Source organism: Sus scrofa, chromosome 4 (assembly GCF_054392235.1).
Source record: "Sus scrofa isolate SSC_HxYL_T2T_F1_AM1 chromosome 4, Sscrofa_HxYL_maternal_Yorkshire_Landrace_v2.0, whole genome shotgun sequence".
Lineage (NCBI taxonomy): Eukaryota > Metazoa > Chordata > Mammalia > Artiodactyla > Suidae > Sus > Sus scrofa.
Window position 1 is genome coordinate 98,864,705 of NC_139386.1, and position 21,390 is coordinate 98,886,094.

Consider the following 21,390-nt stretch of genomic DNA (forward strand, 5'->3'; position numbering starts at 1 on the left):
TTGCTGTGGCTCTGGCGTAGGCTGGTGGCTACAGCTCCGATTCAACCCCTAGCCTGGGAACCTCCATATGCCGCGGGAGCGGCCCAAGAAATAAGCAACAATAACAACAACAACAAAAAGACAAAAGACAAAAGACAAAAAAAAAAAAAAAAAAAAAAGGTTCCAGAATTCAGACCAATTTGCATATGGAGTAAAAGACCTTCCCCTTAGTTGTCAGAGCCCTGTCAGAAAACTGAAGCCACAATGCTACCACAGAATAACTAACCCCAATATAGTGAAGATAGAAAATTCTTACCATCTGGAATATGCAGTATCAGCCAGTTCTGTTTTGCACAGAAATGAAGAATATGGCAAAGACTGAGAGTTTTTCCTGTTCCCTTCTCACCATCTAAAGTACCTGTTGTTAAAGAAAACACTACCAAAAAGGATGCTTTGCCTGTGAACAAGTAAAGCATTTCTTGTCCCACATTTGAGGGAGAAAAGCACTGGCTCAGACAACCCAGGCAAGCAGGAAAGGATACAGAGAACATATCGTACAGCTGGATGAGCAAAATTGGTGTTTTTTAGGTAGTGCAGAAGCTCTAGGGCTGGTTTTCTTACCATCAGGCAAGCTTCATTGAATGTCTTCACCTAACAAAACAGAGAAGAAGGAAGGAGAGGGTGGGGTGTGGAACTCCTAGCCAGTTCCTGGTAGATACACTGAGCCTAATACAGCAACCATAGCACCAAATTGCCTCTTTTCTTTTATTCAGGTTGGGTTGGTATTAAATTTGAAAATTTAGCTAAAAATTGAAACACACCAAGTATATAACAGTAAGCTTTTGATTGTTTCTGTACACAAAGCACAGACACTACATCAGCTGACACAAATAATCCAGATATCTCATAACTATACTACTTAGGCTGATAGGAAATATTAAGTGTAAAATGCTTAACAAAATATCTGGTACATGGTGAGCATCAAATAAATGTTAATTCTTTAAAATTTATTTTTAGCTAATGCTTATTACTGTAACTATATAGACTTTTCTCTAGAACCAGATACATAACAGCTCAGGAGCAGGTGTGACCAGCTATCCCACAACTATGAAGCCATACCTGACACCACCAGCATATAGACACATCAGAGAAATGACACACAAAATTCATTCCCTTTGTGCTACCAGGAATACTTTGATGGAAAACCTGGGGAAGCACTGATATGTGTGAAAGTGATTTGCAGATAAAATATTTAATGATACCTAATGAGAAGAATAAATACTTGTTAAATACTTGTTATACTATTCACAAGTACATCAGATAAGGATTAAAATAGTGTTGGTATTTTTTTAAAGAAATCTTGACCAATACAATTGTATTGGAGAAGGACTTTGACAGGCAAGTTTAAACTTAATGGAAAGTGAAACCTTTAAAAACATGATACAGATATTAAAACAGAAATGCCAAATTAGGCCATATGACAATACTAAAATAAACAAAACAATGGTGAAGGAGTCAGCCTTTACATAAATGGAAATTATGTATGAGTAATTCCCTCCAAAGCACTGTGGGTAAGCCATTCTGAAAGCAACTGAAATACTTAAAGTTAGGCCCTTAGAACCATGAAGTTAGAAACTGCACTATGAACGTCTTGGTGTAAAATGAGGATTTCTTCTGGTTGTGTCCTTCCTCCAAACTTCACCGCCCCCCCCCCCCCCCCACCGCTGTCTCCTTTTGGCCAGCCTGTGGCATATGGAGTTCTCAGGTGGGCCAGGGATCAGATCCCAGCTGCAATTGTGAGCTACACCACAACTGTGGCAATGTTGGATCCTCTACCTCACTGTGCCAGGCTAGAGACTGAACCTGCATCGTAGTGCTGCAGAGATGCTGCAGGTTCCATTGTGCCACAGTGCGAACTCCCCAAACTTAAAATGTTTGATGACAAGGCTGTCTGTGGTCTAGAATTAGCTCCTTTACTGGTGTCTCATTTAATTTCTTGAAACAAAGCACACAGAAGAAATGACATCCTTTGGCTCCTAAGCTAAAAATCACCCGCACAGTCAAGTTTGATATTTCAGTAAGAAGGAATAATTTCTGAGGCTGAAAATAACTGAGCAGGAATTAGTCAAAAGACCCAATTTTGCCAATAAACTGCTTGTAGTTAATTATGAATTCTTTCAATGGCTATGATGCAACCCAAGATTACACTCTTTGGGTTGAAGTTATGACCACAAAAGCTATTTTCTGAAAAGCTATTAGGCTGAAGAACAACGAATGATACATCTAATCCAAATATCATTTCTATTTGGCTTAGGAATATATTATGTTTTGCTTTTCTACACATGTATTTTCATTGTATTTTGCTAAGGCAAATATTAAATTCATTTTTATCAACTATTTGAAGGCTGAATGAAGTCTATAGAAATCTGTTGAAAAAAAAAAAAAAAAAAAAGGGAGTTCCCGTCGTGGCGCAGTGGTTAACGAATCCGACTAGGAACCATGAGGTTGCGGGTTCGGTCCCTGCCCTTGCTCAGTGGGTTAACGATCCGGCGTTGCCGTGAGCTGCGGTGTAGGTTGCAGATGCAGCTCGGATCCCGCGTTGCTGTGGTTCTGGCATAGGCCGGTGGCTACAGCTCCGATTCGACCCCTAGCCTGGGAACCTCCATATGCCGCGGGAGCGGCCCAAGAAATAGCAAAAAGACAAAAAACAAAAAAAACAAAACAAAAAAAAGAAATCTGTTGGGTAACACAAGAAAAAGAGTGGGATATTGTTTGTTTATTTAAGAATAGTTTGCCTGGCTCCAAAAAGGATTTAAAGTGGTGAACTACAGATAAACATTTGCTTAAAGTAATTATAACAACAGTAATATTCACAAGAGATAATCAACAGCTGAATTTATCTTTTTTTTTTTTTTTTTTTTTTTTTAAAGATTCAAATTAAGTCTTTTGGAGTTCCCTGGTGGCCTAGTGGTTAAGGATTCAGTATTATCACTACTGTGGCTTAAGCTGGATGCCTGGCCCAGGAACTTCCTGTGACAGACATCATCAAAAAAAAAAAAAAAAAAAAAAAAAACACAAATCTTTTATAGCTTTCTCCTCACTGAATCCCACCCCTCTGCTATCAACAGCTTGTGTTATGAGGTCCCTCCAATTCCCTCCCGTTTTGAGCACCTGCATTGCAAAGCGAGGAGGCAGGCCATGGGGGAAGACAGTCTTCAGCTCCTGGAGGGATATGTTGTAGTGCTGACCCTCGTGCTGCTCCCTATGCTTGGCCTATGAAATAAAAATGCAAACAGGTATAATGGATAGAGTGACAAAGACTTTGAAAAAGTAGCGAGGGTCATCTAGTCCATACTGAGGAAACACTTCTCTCAGAGTTGGAAAAGACAGCTTTCATTTCTTAGGCAAAACCTCGTTGTTATCCCCAAATCCAGTGTGTATATAAAGCTGATGTTGGTCTGAATGATGAAGCCAGTTGCTCAGCAACGTAAACCCTAGATATAGAGAGAGCAGGGACAATTCTTGCCATCTGGATTCTTCTAAGCTGTGTATAGAGATGCTCCAGTCACATGACAAGATCATCTGCATGCTGCTGTTGCCATAGAAACCCCAGAGGAACTGGCAGATAAAGGGACTACAATTACATGGAAAGCTGAAAGGCACTTCAATGACTTCATTCATTTATTCTGTTTCATCTTGTGCTTGTGAAAGTGGATGAACACTAGAGACATAAATAAAACACACCCTGCTGAGATGGTGTTTTGGGCAATGAGTTTATTTTTTTCCCCTTCCACCCGCACAGCATATGTTAAGATGGGGCAACTCAGGGGGTAGGGACAAAAAGGGACACAAAAGCTATTGGTTCTCTTCACATTTAAGACATTTAAGCACAGACCACACAACAAATTTCACTTATAAAAGGCAACAATAACACTGAGGAAGAAGAAATCAACATTTAGCCCAATGGGACCTGAAGTAGAAAATGCAACACTGGATATTGCTGGAATCCTGGCTTCTGCTGACAAACTTCACTTTAAAATGCTGCTCTTCTCAACTTATCAAGCTAGTTCCCTTTCCAGACACCATAGGAAATCCACTTAGAAAGGTGAAAGTACCAGATTGGCTGGTACCTGCCCTGCTATGTGATCCTGGGCAAGTAAGTCAATTTCTTTAGGATTCTCCATAGCAGGATTGGTGAACCAAGGCTGGCTACCCATTTTTGTAAATAAAGTTTTACTGTAACACAGCCACACCCATTTGTTTACGTCAGAGCTAAGTAGTTGTGACAGAGACCACTTTGGCTCATATGCCTAAAATAATCACTATCTGTTTCCTGAAGGAAAAATCTGCCAATCCAACATATAGTAAGATCAATAATAACTACTTAATTTAACTTCTAAGGAACTGACTTATTAAGTATTTACCATGTACCTACTCTATGCCCCACACAACCCTTGGCATGAAGTGAGTTCAATGGTAGGAATTAGAATAGATGTGGATTGACCTGAATTATGCTACCATGGTATCAGAGATGGATGGGGAACACTGGGGTTCCATAACGCTGTTGCAGGTACATTGCCTGACTATATTTAAATCTGCTTAGCTTCTTTGGGTTTCCGTTTTCCTGATATGTAAAATGACTTAAAGGTCCTGAAAAAAATCCATATGCACATTAGCAACTCACCGGATCATCCTCACTGGTGCGAGAAATAGCTCTGGGACTCTTAACTGGAACCTGGTTATCCAGATGAGCAGCAAGGCTTTGGGGTGCCTGGGTCCCCATATACAAAACATGTCCAGGGTCCAACTATAAAAGAAACCATTTTAGTGTTCTGGAATTACTAGGCTTTTTATTCTTGCTACAACACTGAGGTGTTCCCCCCCGCCCCACCCCCCTTTTTAGGGCTGCATCTGTGGCATACGGAAGTTCCCAGGCTAGAGGCTGAATCGGAACTGCAGCTGCTTGCCTACACCATACCCACAGCTATGTGGGATCCGAGCTGCGCCTGAGACCTACGCTGCAGCTCATAGCAATGCAGGATCCTTTGACTCACTGAGAGAGGACAGGGAATGAACCCGTATCCTCGTGGATACTAGTCGGATTCTTAACCCAGTGAGCTACAACGGGCACTCCTACGACACTGAGGTTTTAAGACATATCTGCCATATGGAAAAATATCACTAACATGCATTTTAGTTTTATGTAAACCAGATTCCTGTTATTCTTTATAGTTCTCTAAGTCCAATCATATTATTCATACTGTGAATCGGTTCCAACTTGCTATGTCTGGGCTCTGTCCCATATGGAAACAATTCCATCAGAGATTGTTCAGGAGCATAGCTAGCCATTAACAACCTAACTCAGGAAACGACATTTAATGCTCTTGCCCACAGTGATGAATGGTGGCCAGTATTGTACAATTCCCAGCTGTCTAGTAATCCTAGTGACCTCAGTTATTAGGGGATTAGTGCAGTGTTCCTATTTGATAGGTATAATTACACTCCCTGCAACAATTTTCTTGCTAGCTGTGCCCTGAAATAAAGAATCCTTTATTAAGGACATGTAATGAGGGAGTGTGTAAAGCATCCAGCTAAGTGAAAATAAACTGCTCTCCAGGCATGTCAGTGAACTGCACTTGGAAACCTCAGAAGTGGGGAAGGGTTAGGGGAGAGGATGAGATCTCAGGAGACAAATCTGAGAAAAAGCTAACTGGAGAATTCCCAAACTGGGTACAAGGATAAGAGGCCTTGTGTAGAAGTGAAAAGATGCCAGTTACAAGACAAAGATTAGAGTATGAAGCCAGCAAAATCAGGCGAATGGAGGTGTGAGAGATGGCTCTAATAAGGGAGTCTCTTGCTAGGTCAATAAGTAATATGAAAGCTGCCTGAACCAAGCAGCTTCATGAGTGTAGACAAGGTATACTGTTTTTGTACTACCTCTCCTAATACTTACCCATTTAACAAGAAGACCTTAAACTCCATTAACAACTTTATTTTTTCCCCCAAACTGATACCTTCACCTCTAAATCTCTGACTTTTCATCTTTCATAGTCTAGGAGATTTGTGCTCCCCAATACGTTTAACCTTCAGCTAATCAACAAAGCTTGGATGGTTCCCTACTAATATCAAAATAAGTCTCAAAGTCCTTAGCATGATAATCAAGGCCACTGGTAGGAGTTCAACCTACATTTCTAGTCCTATGCCTTTCCAAACTCTATACTCCAGCCAGACAACCATGCTAAAATATGTTCTTCATTTTCATGGCTTTATACTTCTGTTCATTCTACTTCAAATTCCCTATTTAATCTTACTCATCCTTTAGGGCTTATCTCAAATGTCAAATCCTCTGTGAAGATTCTCCAGACACCTCCAGGCAAAAGTAATTATCTTTCCCTCCATAGGGATAGCATTTTCTTTGTACTGCATGCACTTTTACTCTGCTTTGGACTACATTCACAGCTTCTGTTAACTGAGTACCTACAAGATGCTGGGCAATATAGGGTTATACACACATTATTTTTGAACCATGAATCCTAGAAGATAGGTAGAATGTTATGTCTATTTTATTGATGAGGGAAACCAAGGTTTGGGGAACTTAACTTTGTCTAAGGTCACAGGGTGGGTAACTGATGAAACTAGAATTCAAATCCAAGTTTGTCTGACTCCAAAATCTTTATCCTTTTTATATCATTTTGTCTCCTGTTCTAGGCCACAAGCACTTGGAGAAAGGATCAGGTTTTATTCATATCTGATAAACTATTTCTTTTTTTTTTTTTTTTGTCTTTTTTGTCTTTTGTTGTTGTTGTTGTTGTTGTTGCTGCTATTTCTTGGGCCGCTCCCGCGGCATATGGAGGTTCCCAGGGTAGGGGTTGAATCGGAGCTGTAGCCACCGGCCTACGTCAGAGCCACAGCAACGCTGGATCCGAGCCTCGTCTGCAACCTACACCACAGCTCACGGCAACGCCGGATCGTTAACCCACTGAGCAAGGGCAGGGACCGAACCCGCAACCTCATGGTTCCTAGTCGGATTCGTTAACCACTGCGCCACGACGGGAACTCCTGATAAACTATTTCTATGTCTACTCCCATATTTTGCCTGTAAGCCATTTTGGAAATACAGCAACAGCAACAACAACAAAAAATATACAAAACATATACACAAAACTCAAACAGTATCATGTATAGAGCGAGGCCAGTGTGAATTCAAGGCCTGTTATGTCAGCATAGTGATCTGAACAATACACCCCACTACTGATACAATTTTCTCATTTCTACTGGAAAGTATCATGTCTCTAAGGCAGCAGTCAAGTGGAAAATTATAGACATTCAAGGGCCACAAGGTGGTGCTATTTCTACAAGAAACCTATGACTTTTTAGTTAAACGCTAATTTTGCAGCACATTAAAAGCTAGCAAAATGGATTCCTTACTTCTTAATGTCATATATGGCATCACCTAGCTAGTCTCATTTCCAGGGAAAACAACCACGTGTACAACTGCCTCTGCACAGTTTCAGGATGAAAATCACACAGTTCAAAAAACAGCATTCATGAGCCAATAAAGGTTACTCTAAACCAATCCACAAAAAGCATAAAATTCTTCTGACATTTCTCTGCAGTTCTTTCTCAGGTCTTTCTCGCCTGCTAATAAGGAAGAAGAAATTGTAGACTTTTAATGGAATCCATCCCTTTGTTCTTTGCTTTTATTTTAATTTTATGATAATGGGTTTGTTTGTTTGTTTGTTTATTTATTATGAGAAAGGACCTGAAACAACACCCAGCTGCCTGTAGGGTCATAATGGGTTATTGTGTTTGTTTGTTTTTGCTTTTTAGGGCGACACCCGTGGCACATGGAGGTTCCCAAGCTAGGGGTCGAATAGGAGCTATAGCTGCTGGCCTACGCCACAGCCACAGCAACATCAGATCGGAACTGTGTCTGCAACCAATACCACAGCTCATGGCAATGCGGGATCCTTAACCCACTGAGCAAGGCCAGGGGTTGAACCTGCAACCTTATGGTTCCTAGTCAGATTTGTTTCTGCTCCGCTACGATGGGAACTCCAATAATGGGTTATTTTATGTATACAGGTTTGTCATGAGTCTGGGGTTTGGGGGGGTGGTGAATACTATAGGAGGGAGGGATCCTTTTCCAGGAATCCAATTTGTAATTAAATGATTAGATGGAAGTGACTAAGTGCTTCTGGCTCAGTTCTTATCCTTTAGGACTTAGCTCTGGTAGCATTTCCTTTGGACCCTATAATCCACATTAAGTGCTTCTCCTGGGTGCTGTTACAGCACCATGCTGTAACAATCATTTATTCATGATTCCACTACTGAACTTTGAGGTCCTGAAGAATATGGACCACAAAATGGAATACGGCACAGTGGTTAAGGCCACAGGCTTTGAAGTCAGACAGACCTGCTATCTAGTCTGGGTTAGATAACCAACTTCACACCATATTACTTTAGGCAAGTTAGCCTTTCTAATCCTCAATTTCTGCGTCTGTGAAACAAAGCTCTTATCTACTTCATGAGTTGGTCATAATTGATGCCCAAAAAAGAGTACCCTTTATTAGTGACATGAGTCATCTTAGAATCCTAAGTACCTGCCATATGGAAGGTACTAAAACATTATTTGCTAAATAAATGAGAGAATGCAGCAAAGCAACAGAATGGACTTTCTGACAGATGATTTTGTTATTTTAATCAGCTATCAGAAATTGGCAACTTATTCAATACTTCATTGAGGGAAGATAATCATCAACCCAATTAGAGAATAATAAATGTTAATAAAGATAGCTGCACTTAAGCTTATTTATCTATTTTAATTCTCCTATGCCAGGGTAAATTCTTAAGCAAAACTGTTCTATAAGACCTGCTACTGGATTTTTAGCACAATGAAGTGTATGGGCAGAGAAATGGAATTGTGACTGTTCTTTTCAGTGTAAACTTGTAAATTCAAGCACTAGTCAGCTCAAGTATTCCAGAGAATTTTATTCTGGGTACAGTGATTCCAGAAAAGAAATCCACCTAAAGACAGTTTGCACAAACTATTTAGGTCAGTTAGGACTCACCTTATGGACCCTGGAGATGAGCCTTGTTACTCCTTTCAGCATTACCTCTGCAATTTAAAAAAAAGTGAAAAGGTAGGCCACCACTGGGAAAAGATATCTGCACGATAGATTAGTATCTAGAATAAAGAATGTCTTTAAATTTATTTTAAAAATGAAAAGACACAAATAGACATTTCACAGAAAAGAGAATGCAAATGGCTAGTAAACTCAAGAAAAGATTTTCACCTTTATTACGAATCAGGGAAATGTAAATTAAAAACACTACAATGAGGAGTTCCTGCTGTGGCACAGTGGTTAAGGATCTGGTGTTGCTGGGCAGCTGTGGCGTAGACTGCAGCTGTGGCTCAGATTTGATCCTTGACCTGGGAACTTCCATATGCTGCTGGTGGGGCCAAAAAAATAAAAAATAAAAACCCAACACGATGAGACACCACCCACAACCACCATATTAGGAAAAATGAAAAAGACAACAGCAAATGTTAAAGAGGGTGCAAAGTATTGGGAACTTTCCTATACTGTTTATGGCATCATAAATACAAATAAATATCTTGGAAAACAAATTTGGCATCATCTGCGAAGTTGAAAACGTACATGTCTATGGCCCAGGTATTCCACTCCTTTGTATTTATTTTAGAAAAACAGGTTATATGTACACTGGGAAATATGTATCACAATGTTCATAGTAGTAGAACATGGATTATCAAATTCTAAAAAAGTTCAAACGTCCATTGAAGAAGAGTGGTTAAATAGAGATATGGTCATACAATGGAACATCATACAGAAATAAAAAGAATAAACGAGAGTTCTTTTGTGGTCTAAATTAAAACCACTACAATGAGGAGTTCCTGCTCAGCAGGTTAAGGATCCTGCACTGTCCATGCAGTGGCTCAGGTTGCTGCTGTGGCACAGGTTTGATACTTGGCCCAGGTACTTCTGTACACTGGGTGGGGCACAGCCAAAGCAAAGCAAAGGAAAACAAAACAAAACAGCAAAATCTCCTGCATTTACATGTATGACATAGATGAGTCTCAAAAACTAATACTGAGTGAAAACTGTAATATATTGCACGACATAATTTATATAAAACTCAAAAACAGGGAGTTCCCTTCATCGCTCAGTGGTTAACGAACCCGACTCGGATCCTCATCCCTGGCCTTGCTCAGTAGGTTAAGGATCTGGCATTAGATCCTGGGGCAAGGTACACAAAGAAATTGGTAATGAACTATTTCAAATGATGGATACCGGATATATGAGTATTTGCTTTATTTTATACTGTGTGTGTTATATTTATTCATTTGTATGTTGGAAGTTTTTTTAAAATTAAAAAGCCTTAATCACAAGGGAGCTAAAAAATGTTTAAAATACTTAAATGCAACTCTCAATATTCAATAGTAAATAGCATAACTAAATCAAATCTCTAGGTAATTATGTACTTCATTTTGACTAATAAGTTTCACCTTTCTTACATATGAAATCTTTAAAACAGCAGCAGCAACAACAGTGTTGCACCCATTTATTCAACAATAACAAAAGAGTTGTACCCATTTATTTAAAAGTTACTGAGCACCTATGATGTGCCAGGCCTGTGAATAAGATGGTGAACAAAGCAGTTATGGTCTGTGACCCAATGGAGCTTGTACAGTACAGTTAAGAGATGCCACAAACTCTTCGAATCCCATCTTCTTTTAGTTTCCAAGTTTATTTTTTAATAAAGACGCCAATGCATTCCTTCAGTCACTCAAGAAATTTGTGATGGGCTTCCACATGCCCATGCTTACAGTGGTGAACAAGACGGGCATGGTCTCTACTGGCTTGCCTCCCATTTACATGTGGGAATCCAAGGCTCCTTTGCTGTGCTTCAAAATCCTAAGTCTAGAGCAGCAGTTCCCAAAATGAGTTTGTTGACTACTAACTAGTAAAAAAATGTACCAATGCTCTCTGGCCAAAGAAATTTGAGAATGCTATATAGTTATTCATTTCTTGAATAATTACAATATATCACATACTAGTATATTTAAAGGCTTTGGGAATATAGTAAGGGACATCATGTTAATCCAAACTGACTTGGCCTTGGGAATGCTTGGAACTCCTGTTAAAAAATACTATCTTTTTTTTGTCTTCTTAGGGCCTCACCCACAGCACTTAGAGGTTCCCAGGCTAGGGGTCGAATTGGAGCTACAGCTGCCGGCCTACACCACAGCCACAGCAATGCAGGATCCAAGCCACGTCTGCAACCTACACCACAGCTCATGGCAATGCCAGATTCTTAGCCCACTGAGCAAGGCCAGGGATTGAACCTGCATCTGCATGGATACTAGTCGATTTGACAACTGCTAAGCCATGATGGGAAGTCCACAAGATACTATTAATAACACTCTCCTAGATGGTAATGGAAGGGCTGTTGCTGTGGAGTGAGGTGGTGGCTGTGAGCATGTGCCCAGGCCTGAAGAGGAAGCTCTACTAGGCCACAGGCAGAGGCAAGGCCCCCTCTATTCTCTGATGTTTAGCTGTTCTTAGTTCTGCCGACCACTGCCTCCACTGCTGCCCAACAACTGTCCAACGTATACCACTGCCACCTGCTGCCTAATCCAACTGTGCAGAAAAGAGCTAAAAGAGCAAGCCCAAGACCACTATCCTTAGAAAGGCCTGTTGCAAGGCTGCCCCTTAGCTGCTGTCTGGGAACCTAGATTTCAGGAGAGTTCCTACTATTCCCAGAACTGGTAAGAGTGGGTCACTGTGCCCACACTGTTTATACAAACAGGACATTTTATGTTAAATACCTACTTTCTTTCTGGGAGCCTGGAATTTTAGTACATGCTAGGCAGAAAATGACTACACAACCAGCCCCACTAAAAACCCTGGGCACTGCGATGCTATTGGGTTTCCCTGAGTGGCAACATTTCATGTGCTGTCCTAACTTCTTCTTCTTTTTTTTTTTTTTTTGGTCTTTTTAGGGCTGCACCCCTGGCACATGGAGGTTCCCAGGCTAGGGGTCGAATTGGAGCTGTAGCCGCTGGCCTACACCACAGCCACAGCAACACGGGATCCGAGCCATGTCTGTGACCTACACCACAGCTCACGGCAACGCCGGATCCTTAACTCACTACGGACTACGGATCGAACCCGTATCCTCATGGATGCTAGTCAGAATCGTTTCCACTGAGCCATGAGAGCAACTCTAATACTCACGGATGCTAGTTAGGTTCGCCAACAGCTGAGCCATGACAGGAACTCCATGCTGTCATAACTTTTCACTAAAGGAATTAAGTGTGTCCGATGTGTCATTTACTGGGAAAGGACTCTTGCAAGCTTACGTCTGGTTTCTTTCAGATTTCGCCCAATGTGCCTTCGTCCTTTGCTGATTTTGCTCTGTATCCTTTTGTTGTAAAAAGTAACAGCTGTTAAGTATGACTATGTGCTGACTTCGGAGTCCTCCTAGGGAATCAGAGAAGCTGGGGGTGGTCTTGGCAAACACCAATACAACCACCCAGTGCCACCTCGAATCAGTCTCCACCTGGTACCCAATACCACCGGATACCATCACTGGCACCCACCACCACCGTCTCTGAACAGCTCAATTTTCTTAACCTGAATTTTTTTCAATCCTCCCTTATTTTAACTACTTCAGCTCCCTGCTTCCTTGCTGATCTAGGTCCGGCTAACACCATACTAACTCTACCTATCAGCTGATTTCCAACCCTAAGCCCTCCAACTCAACTTTCCCAACTACCAAACTAGTCATGACCCCAGTGTCACTACAAGAGCATCGGGCCCACTCAAGCCTGCTCCTTGGATCATCTCAACATGCTCTGGTACAACCACTAATATGAGACAGCTGTGGGCTCCAGCTCTGGAGGGAGGCAGGTCCTAGAAAGAGTGGGTGACATGATCCTGAGGTCACTATTTCTTCTTCTAGGTATGCCTGTGTCATTAAGGCCATTATTCTGGCCCTGTTTTAGATATTATGGGAAGAGCTGGTCAGGACAATGTGACCAGTTTTCCATCTTATATGCTGCATCTTATATCCATATTACAACATTGGGTCTACCAGCCTCCAATCTTGAACCACTCTAATCCATCCCCTCCACTGAAGTCTTGCTCTTATAACCCTTTAATATTTTACCACTGCTTTTAAAGGTAAAGGACACATATGCATGCATGTGTGTGCGTGCACACAAACACACACATGGCTTACTTAAGAATAATAGAAGATACTTTGAGGAAAAAAAGGGGGTTGTGAATCTCAAAAGTCTGATCTTAAAGAGGAAATCTGGACTAAACCATACTTTCCATATCCTCTTAAAATACCTATAAGTAGAAAAAAGTCCTAATGATAAGACAAATGAAAGCAGAAGAATGGAATATTTGCTCACTCTACATTCCAGGACATTATACAAATCGGGGCACTGCAAGAAAAAGGCTCAAAGTCACTAATACTATGAAAAAATTGAGTACTGATTTCTCCTCTCAGTTTCTTCATGTCCTTTGAATGCTGATTTGCAGAGTACAAGTTAACCACATGTTTATTACTGGAAGGCAGGTAGAGGACAGGTTTCCTATTAAAACTGACTGATGGTACAAAATGAAAAGAATTATGGGATGGATGGTGTGATGGCTGCACGATAATGTGAATGTACAATATCATGGAATTATATACTTTAAAATGGTTAAGATGGTAAATTTTGTTATGTATATTTCACACCAAAAAAAAAAAAAAAAAAAAAAAAAAAAAGAGAGAGAGAGAGAGAGAGAGAAAGGAGTTCCTGTTGTGGTGTAGTGGGTTAAGGACCTGGTATTACCAGAGCTGTGGGAGAGATCACAGGTGTGGCTCAGATTTGACCCCCAGCCTGGGAATTTCCATAAGTGTGGATATGGCCAAAAACAACGACAACAAAACAACTCACCACCACCATAAAACCCCAAGAAAACAAAATAAGACTGATGGTTAAAACTAGAGATAAATAATCTCAAACCTTCTAGGAAGTCAAAATGAAGAAAAAAATTCTCAAAGTTATCATTAAACTACTTCTCTAATATTGTTCAACTACCATCATTCTGAGATACAACTTGTTGTCTATTTCTGCTATTCCAGGAAGGAAGAGTCCTCCTTCCAATCACAGTTGTTATTTGTTTAAAGTGTGGATAAAACAAATTCCAGAGACAAATAACTTCCTTAGTCTTTAAACAATTTGAGTTTTTTTCAGGTGCACTTAGAAGGGGCTTTTACTCACTAGTGTATTTAAAGTTCTATCACTCTTCTGATGACACTTTTTTAGCTAGTTTTAGAGCCCTCTTTCTTAAAAAAAAAAAATATATATATATATATACACATACATATATATTTTCTCATAGAGGCCAAATGTATACCAAAAAGTTGAAAAAGCTTGTAAAAAATTTAGAAAAGGTATCCCAAAGACTATACGCTAACACTTCAATGGTCACAAAAAGTCATAGGTCATTTTTTAAACTTTTACTATTGAGAAATTTGTAGACTCACATACAATTGAAAGAAATAATACACGTTTCATGTATCCTTTACCCAGTTCCCCCCAAAGGTAACATCTTGCAAGAATAAAGTACAATATCACAACCCAGATAGTGACACTGATAGAGTCAAAATACAGAACATTTCCATCACTTTAAGGATCCTTCATGTGGCCCTTCTATAGCCTCTCCCACTATCCTCCCATTCCTTAACCCAATGAAAACCACTAGTCTCCTCTTTATTTCTATAATTTGTCATTTTAAGAATGTTATATAAATGAAGTCATACTGTATGCAACCTTTTAATATGGGCTTTTTCCACTCATCATAATTTTCTGGATATTGATCTTGGTGTCCTGTTATATGTATCAATAGTTTGCTCCTTTAATCCTGAGTACTATTCCATGGTATGAATGTGCCTGTTGGTTTAACCAGTCATCCACTGAAGGACTTCTTGGCTGTATCCATGCTTTGGCTATTGCAAATAAGCCGCAATGAAACATTTCTGTACAGATTTTTGTGTGAAGGATCATAAATTAAGGCGATCTAGTTCACGAACTAAACTCTTTTAGAACTAGTTCATAATTTGTGCTACAATGATCTTAATAACAGTATTTTTCAGAAATGAGTAATTTTTAAGCACTGTCTCACAACACAACCCTATAGTAGGTAACATTATATCCAGGTGAAAATAGGGATGAATAGATTAACTTGCCCAAGGGTATATAGCCTAAATGTGGCAGTCTTGAAATTCAAACCTATGTTTGACTCTGCAGCCTTTCCCATTAGCCACTGCATATATTACACAGCCAATTATCAAAGTGCCTGAACATTTCCACTGATGGGGAATTCACAAAGCAGCCCATATCATTTTCAGACAGCTTTTATGGAAAGTTCTTTCACAATCTTATTGCTTCTTTTCACTATCTTGGTCTTTCAAGTTGTATAAGCTATCTTCCACAAGATAAAGTGAAGATAGTTATGTCCCCTATTTTTTTCTTTTCCCAGGTAAATGACTTCAGTTTCTTAAAGCGATCATCACCCAAGTCCTTTCTCTATATTACTCATCGATACTTTTTAGCTATCATCTATCATTTTTCGATTTCATATTTTCAAGAGTAACTATTTTGCTATTCTATAACACCACCATTTCATCGAGAACAAAGCTCACTAACATCAGTTCTTTCTTTTTTAAACAAATATTATCTAAAAAAATGCCAGTAGCCTTTGTTACAGAAATTGTCAAACTGATCTGAAAATTCATATGAAAATGTGATGGACTCAGAATAGCCCATATAACTTTGAAAGAACAAAGTTGTAGGGTTCACATTCCTAATTTCAATATAGAGCTACAGTAATCAAGACAGTGTGGTATTTGCATATGTCTGTAGATCATATATATCATTTTTTTTATATATCTACAGATCAATAGAACAGAGTTGAGAATTCAGTAATAAGCTCTCATATCAAAGTCAGTTGATTTTTGTTGTTGTTGTTGTTTTGCTTTATGACCATGCCTGTGGCTTGTGCAAGTTCCCAGGCCAGGGAACAAACTTGTGCCACAGCAGCAACCTGAGCCGCTGCAGTGACAATGGCGGATCCTTAACCTGCGAAGTCACACAGGAACTCCCAGGTGATGGTTTCTTAACAGAAAATTCAAGTAACGAAAATAAAAATACTTGAAGTTCTCAAGTTGCTGCTGTGGTGCAGGTTTGGTATCTGGCCTGGGAACTTCTGCATGCATTGGGTGCAGCTAAAAAATTAAAAAATAAAAATAAAATACTTGGACTTTATCAAAATTAAAAACTTCTGCTTCAAAAGATACCATAAAGAAAGTTAATGTCCACTCACAGAATGGGAGAAAAGATCTGCAAATTACATATCTCATAAAGGAATTGCATCCATAATATACAATGAACTCTTTACAACTCAATAATAAAATGACAATGTAATTTAAAAACAGGCAAAGAATTTTTGCCTGTTTCTCCAAAGATATATAATAGCCAATAAGCACATGAAAAGATGTTCAACACCATTAGACACTAGGAAAATGCGAATCAAATCCACAATGTGATACCCCTTTACATTCACAAGGATAGCTAAAATCAAAAAGGAGAGACAATAATAAGTGTTAAAGTGGATGCAGAAAAACTGGAATCCTCATACATTGTTGCCAGGACTGTAAAATGGTGCGGCCACTTTGGAAAACTGCTTGGCATTTCCTTGGAAGTTTAAAATGGATTCACCAAATGACCCAGCAATTCTACTCTTAGTTATATACCCAAGAGAAATGAAAACATGTGTATACACAAAAATTTGCGCACAAATGTTCATAGTAGCATTATTCATGACAGCCAAAATGTAGAAATCATACAAATGTCTATCAACTGTTAAACAGATTTAAAAAATGTGTTGTAGTCATTCAATGGAATATTATTCAGTAATAAAGAAATGAGTTCTGATACATATTACAACATGGATGGACCTTTGAAGAAAGGGAAAGAAGTCTGTCATAAAAAAAACCTTCTGGAGTTCCCATCGTTGCTCAGTGGTTAACGAATCCGACTAGGAATGATGAGGTTGCGGATTCAATCCCTGGCCTTGCTCAGTGGGTTAAAGGATCCCCGTTGCTGTGGCTCTGGCGTAGGCTGGCAGCTACAGCTCTGATTAGACCCCTAGCCTGGGAACCTCCATACGCCATGGGAGCGGCCCTAGAAAAGGCAAAAAGACAAAAAAAAAAAAAAAAAAAAAAAACCCACCTTTTTACATGTAGTATAATTCTAATGATATGAAATGTTCATGAAAGGCAAATCTATTGCAATAGAAAATTAGATTAGTGGTTGCCACGGGCTGGAATAGGAGAGAATGGAGAGTGACTGCTGATGGGTTCTATCTGGGGTGATAAAAATGTTCTAAGAGTTTTCACTGTGGCTCGGTAGGTTAAGAACCTGGCTAGCATCCCTGAGGATGGGGGTTCCATCCCTGGCCTTGAGCCCAGTGGGTTAAGGATTCAGAGCTGCCTCAAGGTGTGGTATAGGTCGCAGACACAGCTCAGATCTGGGGTTGCTGTGGCTGTGGCTCAGGCCAGCAGCCATAGCTCTGATTCAACCCCTAGCCCAGGAACTTCCATATGCTGCATGTGCAGACCTAAAAATTTTAGAAAAAGAAAAAGTTCTAAAATTAAATAGTGGCAATGGTTACACAACTTTGTGAATATACTAAAAACCCACTGAATTGTATACTTTTTTGGGGGGGGGGCTTTTCTAGGGCCGCACCCGTGGCATATGGAGGTTCCCAGGCTAGGGGTCCAATCCGAGCTGTAGCTGCCAGCCTATACCACAGGCACAGCAACGCAAGATCCAAGCTGCGTCTGCAACCTACACCACAGCTCATGGAAACGCTGGATCCTTAACCCACTGAGCAAGGCCAGGGATCAAACCCACAACCTCATGGTTCCTAGTCAGATTCGCTAACCACTGAGCCACGACAGGAACTCCTGAATTGTATACTTTAAAGATACTGAAGGAGTTCCCTACAGCATGTTAAGACTCCAGCATTGTCACAGCAGCAGCTTGGGTTGCTGCTATGGTGTGGGTCTGATCACTGGCCTGGGAACTTCTATATGCCTCAGGTACAGCCAACCCCCCCACCTCCAACCAAATAACAACAACAAAAAGGGTTTTATGGTATATAAATTATGGTATGTGATACGTCCCTGTCATGGCTCAGTGGTTAACGAACCTGACTGGCATCGATGAGGATGTGGGTTCGATCCCTGGCCTTGCTCAGTGGGTTAAGGATCCGGCACTGCCATGAGCTGTGGTGTAGGTTGCAGACGCAGCTTGGATCTCGCATTGCTGTGGTGTAGGCTGGTGGCTACAGCTTCAGTTGGAGGTTCCTAGCCTGGGAACCTCCACATGCTGTGGGTGTGGCCCTAAAAAGAGAGAAAGTCAAAAAAAAAAAGAAAGAAAAAAATAAATTATGGTATGTGAATCTCAATAAAGCTGCTTTTAAAAAAATGTTGCTTTTTAGACATATTAAAAAAACAGCAATAGCAGAAGCTAAATGCACTGATTAACTACCATATGCCAGGCAATGTACTAATATACATTATATACTTTATTTCATCATCATAGCATCCTTTGAAGCATTTTATCAGCTGCTGCATAACAAACCACTCCAAAATTCAGTGCCTTAAAACAATACCTATTACTGCTCACAGGTTTATAACTTATATGCTGGTTAGTTCTTTCACTCTGAGCCAGATGTGGCGATCTTTCTTCCTTCCTTCCTTCCTTTCTCTTTCTCTCTCTCTCTCTTTTTTTTTGCTTTTTAGGACTGCACCTGGGGCATAAGGAAGTTCCCAGGCTAGGCGAATAGGAGCTGCAGCTGCGCCTACATCACAGCCACAGCACCGCCAGATCCCTAACCCACTGAGCAAGACCAGGGATCGAACCCATGTCCTCATGGATCCTACTCAGGTTTCTTACCTCGGAGCCACTATGGGAACTCCAAGATTTGGCTATTTCTGAAGGGCTTCCTCATGCATCTGAGGTTGGCTTCAGCTGGGATGACTGATGCTGCTCCACATTGTTTCTCATTCTCTTTGCAATGTGCCTTGGACTGGTCATAGCAGTAGCAAAATTCCAAGAGAGCTAAAATACTTAAGATCTCTTCAAACTTGGCTCAGAACCAGTACAGTCTGTTACATTCTACTGTAGACCATTATAGGTCAACCAAGATTCAAAGGGTAGGAAGTAGACTTAAACTCTTTATGGAAGGATCTGCAAAATCATAATTTTTCTGACATGAAAATTTATGTACTGTTTATGTACTGAAAACCACTGTACTGTTCAAAAATAAGGAAGCTTGGATCTAAATATGGTTATTGGACTTGAGAGCCAATATTCCTTATTGCTATACCATATTTCTTCCTAGGGGCCTCAATACTTTATTTGTGCAGCTATTTGTCGATTTTGATCTTAGCTAAAAATAAATGAAATATTAAAATTCAATTTTAGGAGTTCCTGTCGTGGCGCAGTGGTTAACGAATCCGACTAGGAACCATGAGGTTGCGGGTTCGGTCCCTGCCCTTGCTCAGTGGGTTAACAATCCGGCGTTGCTGTGAGCTGCGGTGTAGGTTGCAGACGCGGCTCGGATCCCGCGTTGCTGTGGCTCTGGCGTAGGCTGGCGGCTACAGCTCCGATTCGACCCCTAGCCTGGGAACCTCCATATGCCGCGGGAGCGGCCCAAGAAATAGCAACAACAACAACAAAAAAAAGACAAAAGACAAAAAAAAGAAAAAAAAATTCAATTTTATTAATTTTGAATCTTATTTCAGTTTGTTAATCTCCCTCTCTTTTTTTTGGCTGCACTTGCAGCATGCAGAAGTTTCCAAGCCAGGGATCACACTCACACCACAGCAGTGACAATGCTGGAAACTTAACCCACTAGGTCACCAGGGGAATTCCAATATCTTCTTTATTAATAAGAGTTTTTGAAAGTCCACAATTTTATTATTACTGTTTTATTCCTGCACCAGCAGCATATGGAAGTTCCAAGGCCAAGGACAGAATCCGTACCGCAGTTGCAGCAATGCCAGTTCCTTTAACCCACTGCAGTGAGCTAGGGATTGAACTCGAGCCTCCACAGTCAGATTCTTAACCCAACATGCCACAACTGGAACTGTTCACAATTTGAAACATTTATTTATCAAGTTAACCAGTGAGGACTAAAATTCTAAACAAGAAATTACGGAATTAGAGTTGCAATTTCATATCAGTTTCAGCATCAAATGAAATTCAGCTTTTATTTTGTATGCACAATATTAGAAATCTTGAGTCACACAGATAAGTAGTTGCAAATGGTAACCATTTGTAACAGTTTTTTTTTTTTGTTTGTTTGGCTGTACCCACAGCATGTGGAAGTTCCTGGGCCAGGGACTAAACCCACCCTGCAATTGTGGCCTGCACCACAGCTGTGGCAAAGTTGGATCCTTAACCCGCTGTGCCACATGGGAACATCTTGCAATAGTTTTTTAGTTTTTATTTTTGAAAAATTTAGACTAAAGGAACTGCAAATACAAAAACCTTCCATATATCCTTCATCCAGCTTCCCCTAATATTAATATCTTATACATGACCATACTATACTTACTAAAAGTAAGAAATAAACATTGAAAACCAGACTTTATTTGGATTTCCCCAACTTTTCCAATAATGTCTTTTTTCTGTTATAGGATCCAATTCAGGATTCCACATATGGACATCTGAATGTTTTTCGGAATCAATCACCATCATACTATCTTCCCTTTAAAAAGGGTGTGAAAATCATAAATTTGAAAAATATATCCTAAGTGATCTCAAGGAACAATTCAACAGGATATAGTCACCTGAAGAATTCTACAGCATAGTCTAGATCAGCGGTCTCAATCTTGGCTGCACATTAGAATCACCAGGGTACAATTAAAACTTCTGATGCCCAGACTGTATCTCAGACCAATTAAATCACAATCTGTTAGTGAGACTCAGACAGGCATTTTTAAGTTTTCTCCAATGAATCCAATGCGCAGCTAAGAGTGAGAACCACTGCATGCATGTCAATAGCTAAGGGAATTTCAACCCTTTTAAGTACAATTGTTTTTGGGTATGGTTACTCAATCAATTAAACATTTAGTACATGTTTGCTCCAAAAAGCCAAATGCCTTACTTCAATGGCAACATTTTATATATACATACACACACACACACACACACACACACACACACACACACACATATACAAAATGGCATTATTTTGATTTACCATTCTAGGAATTCTGACAAAAAAAGATATATTAGTCTGCCATAACTTTTTC

At 40.1% G+C, this 21,390-nt stretch overlaps 1 protein-coding gene and 1 long non-coding RNA gene across 19 annotated transcripts in view; one reads left to right on the forward strand and one right to left on the reverse strand.

Moving 5' to 3' along the window:
- The window catches only part of LOC100525517 (uncharacterized), a 44,593-nt gene that overhangs the window by 15,917 nt on the left and 7,286 nt on the right, over positions 1 to 21,390 (forward strand). Inside the window, exons 5-6 of one of the 4 annotated variants that reach the window (XR_014844111.1) lie at positions 12,381 to 12,421; positions 12,679 to 12,862. The exons of 2 other annotated variants lie outside the window; for them this stretch is intronic. This is a non-coding gene — a long non-coding RNA (uncharacterized LOC100525517). Of the gene's footprint in view, positions 1 to 12,380; positions 12,422 to 12,678; positions 12,863 to 14,929; positions 17,003 to 21,390 lie in introns of those variants that run through there. One more of the 4 variants, XR_014844110.1, reaches the window with a different exon arrangement.
- DAP3 (death associated protein 3) overlaps positions 1 to 21,390 on the reverse strand; it is a 36,198-nt gene that overhangs the window by 6,413 nt on the left and 8,395 nt on the right. For 3 of the 15 annotated variants that reach the window (XM_021089713.2, XM_085022760.1, XM_021089714.2), the window contains 5 exons: positions 9,051 to 9,097; positions 4,664 to 4,786; positions 3,151 to 3,252; positions 522 to 630; positions 296 to 388 (listed from right to left, as the gene is read on the reverse strand). In XM_021089713.2, coding sequence (XP_020945372.1) covers positions 296 to 388; positions 522 to 630; positions 3,151 to 3,252; positions 4,664 to 4,786; positions 9,051 to 9,092 — 469 coding nt within the window. In that variant the 5' untranslated portion in view covers positions 9,093 to 9,097. Of the gene's footprint in view, positions 1 to 295; positions 398 to 521; positions 631 to 3,150; positions 3,253 to 4,663; positions 4,787 to 9,050; positions 9,098 to 12,239; positions 12,427 to 17,915; positions 17,923 to 18,275; positions 18,469 to 21,390 lie in introns of those variants that run through there. The other 12 variants (XM_021089711.2, XM_021089712.2, XM_085022757.1 and 9 more) reach the window with 9 other exon arrangements.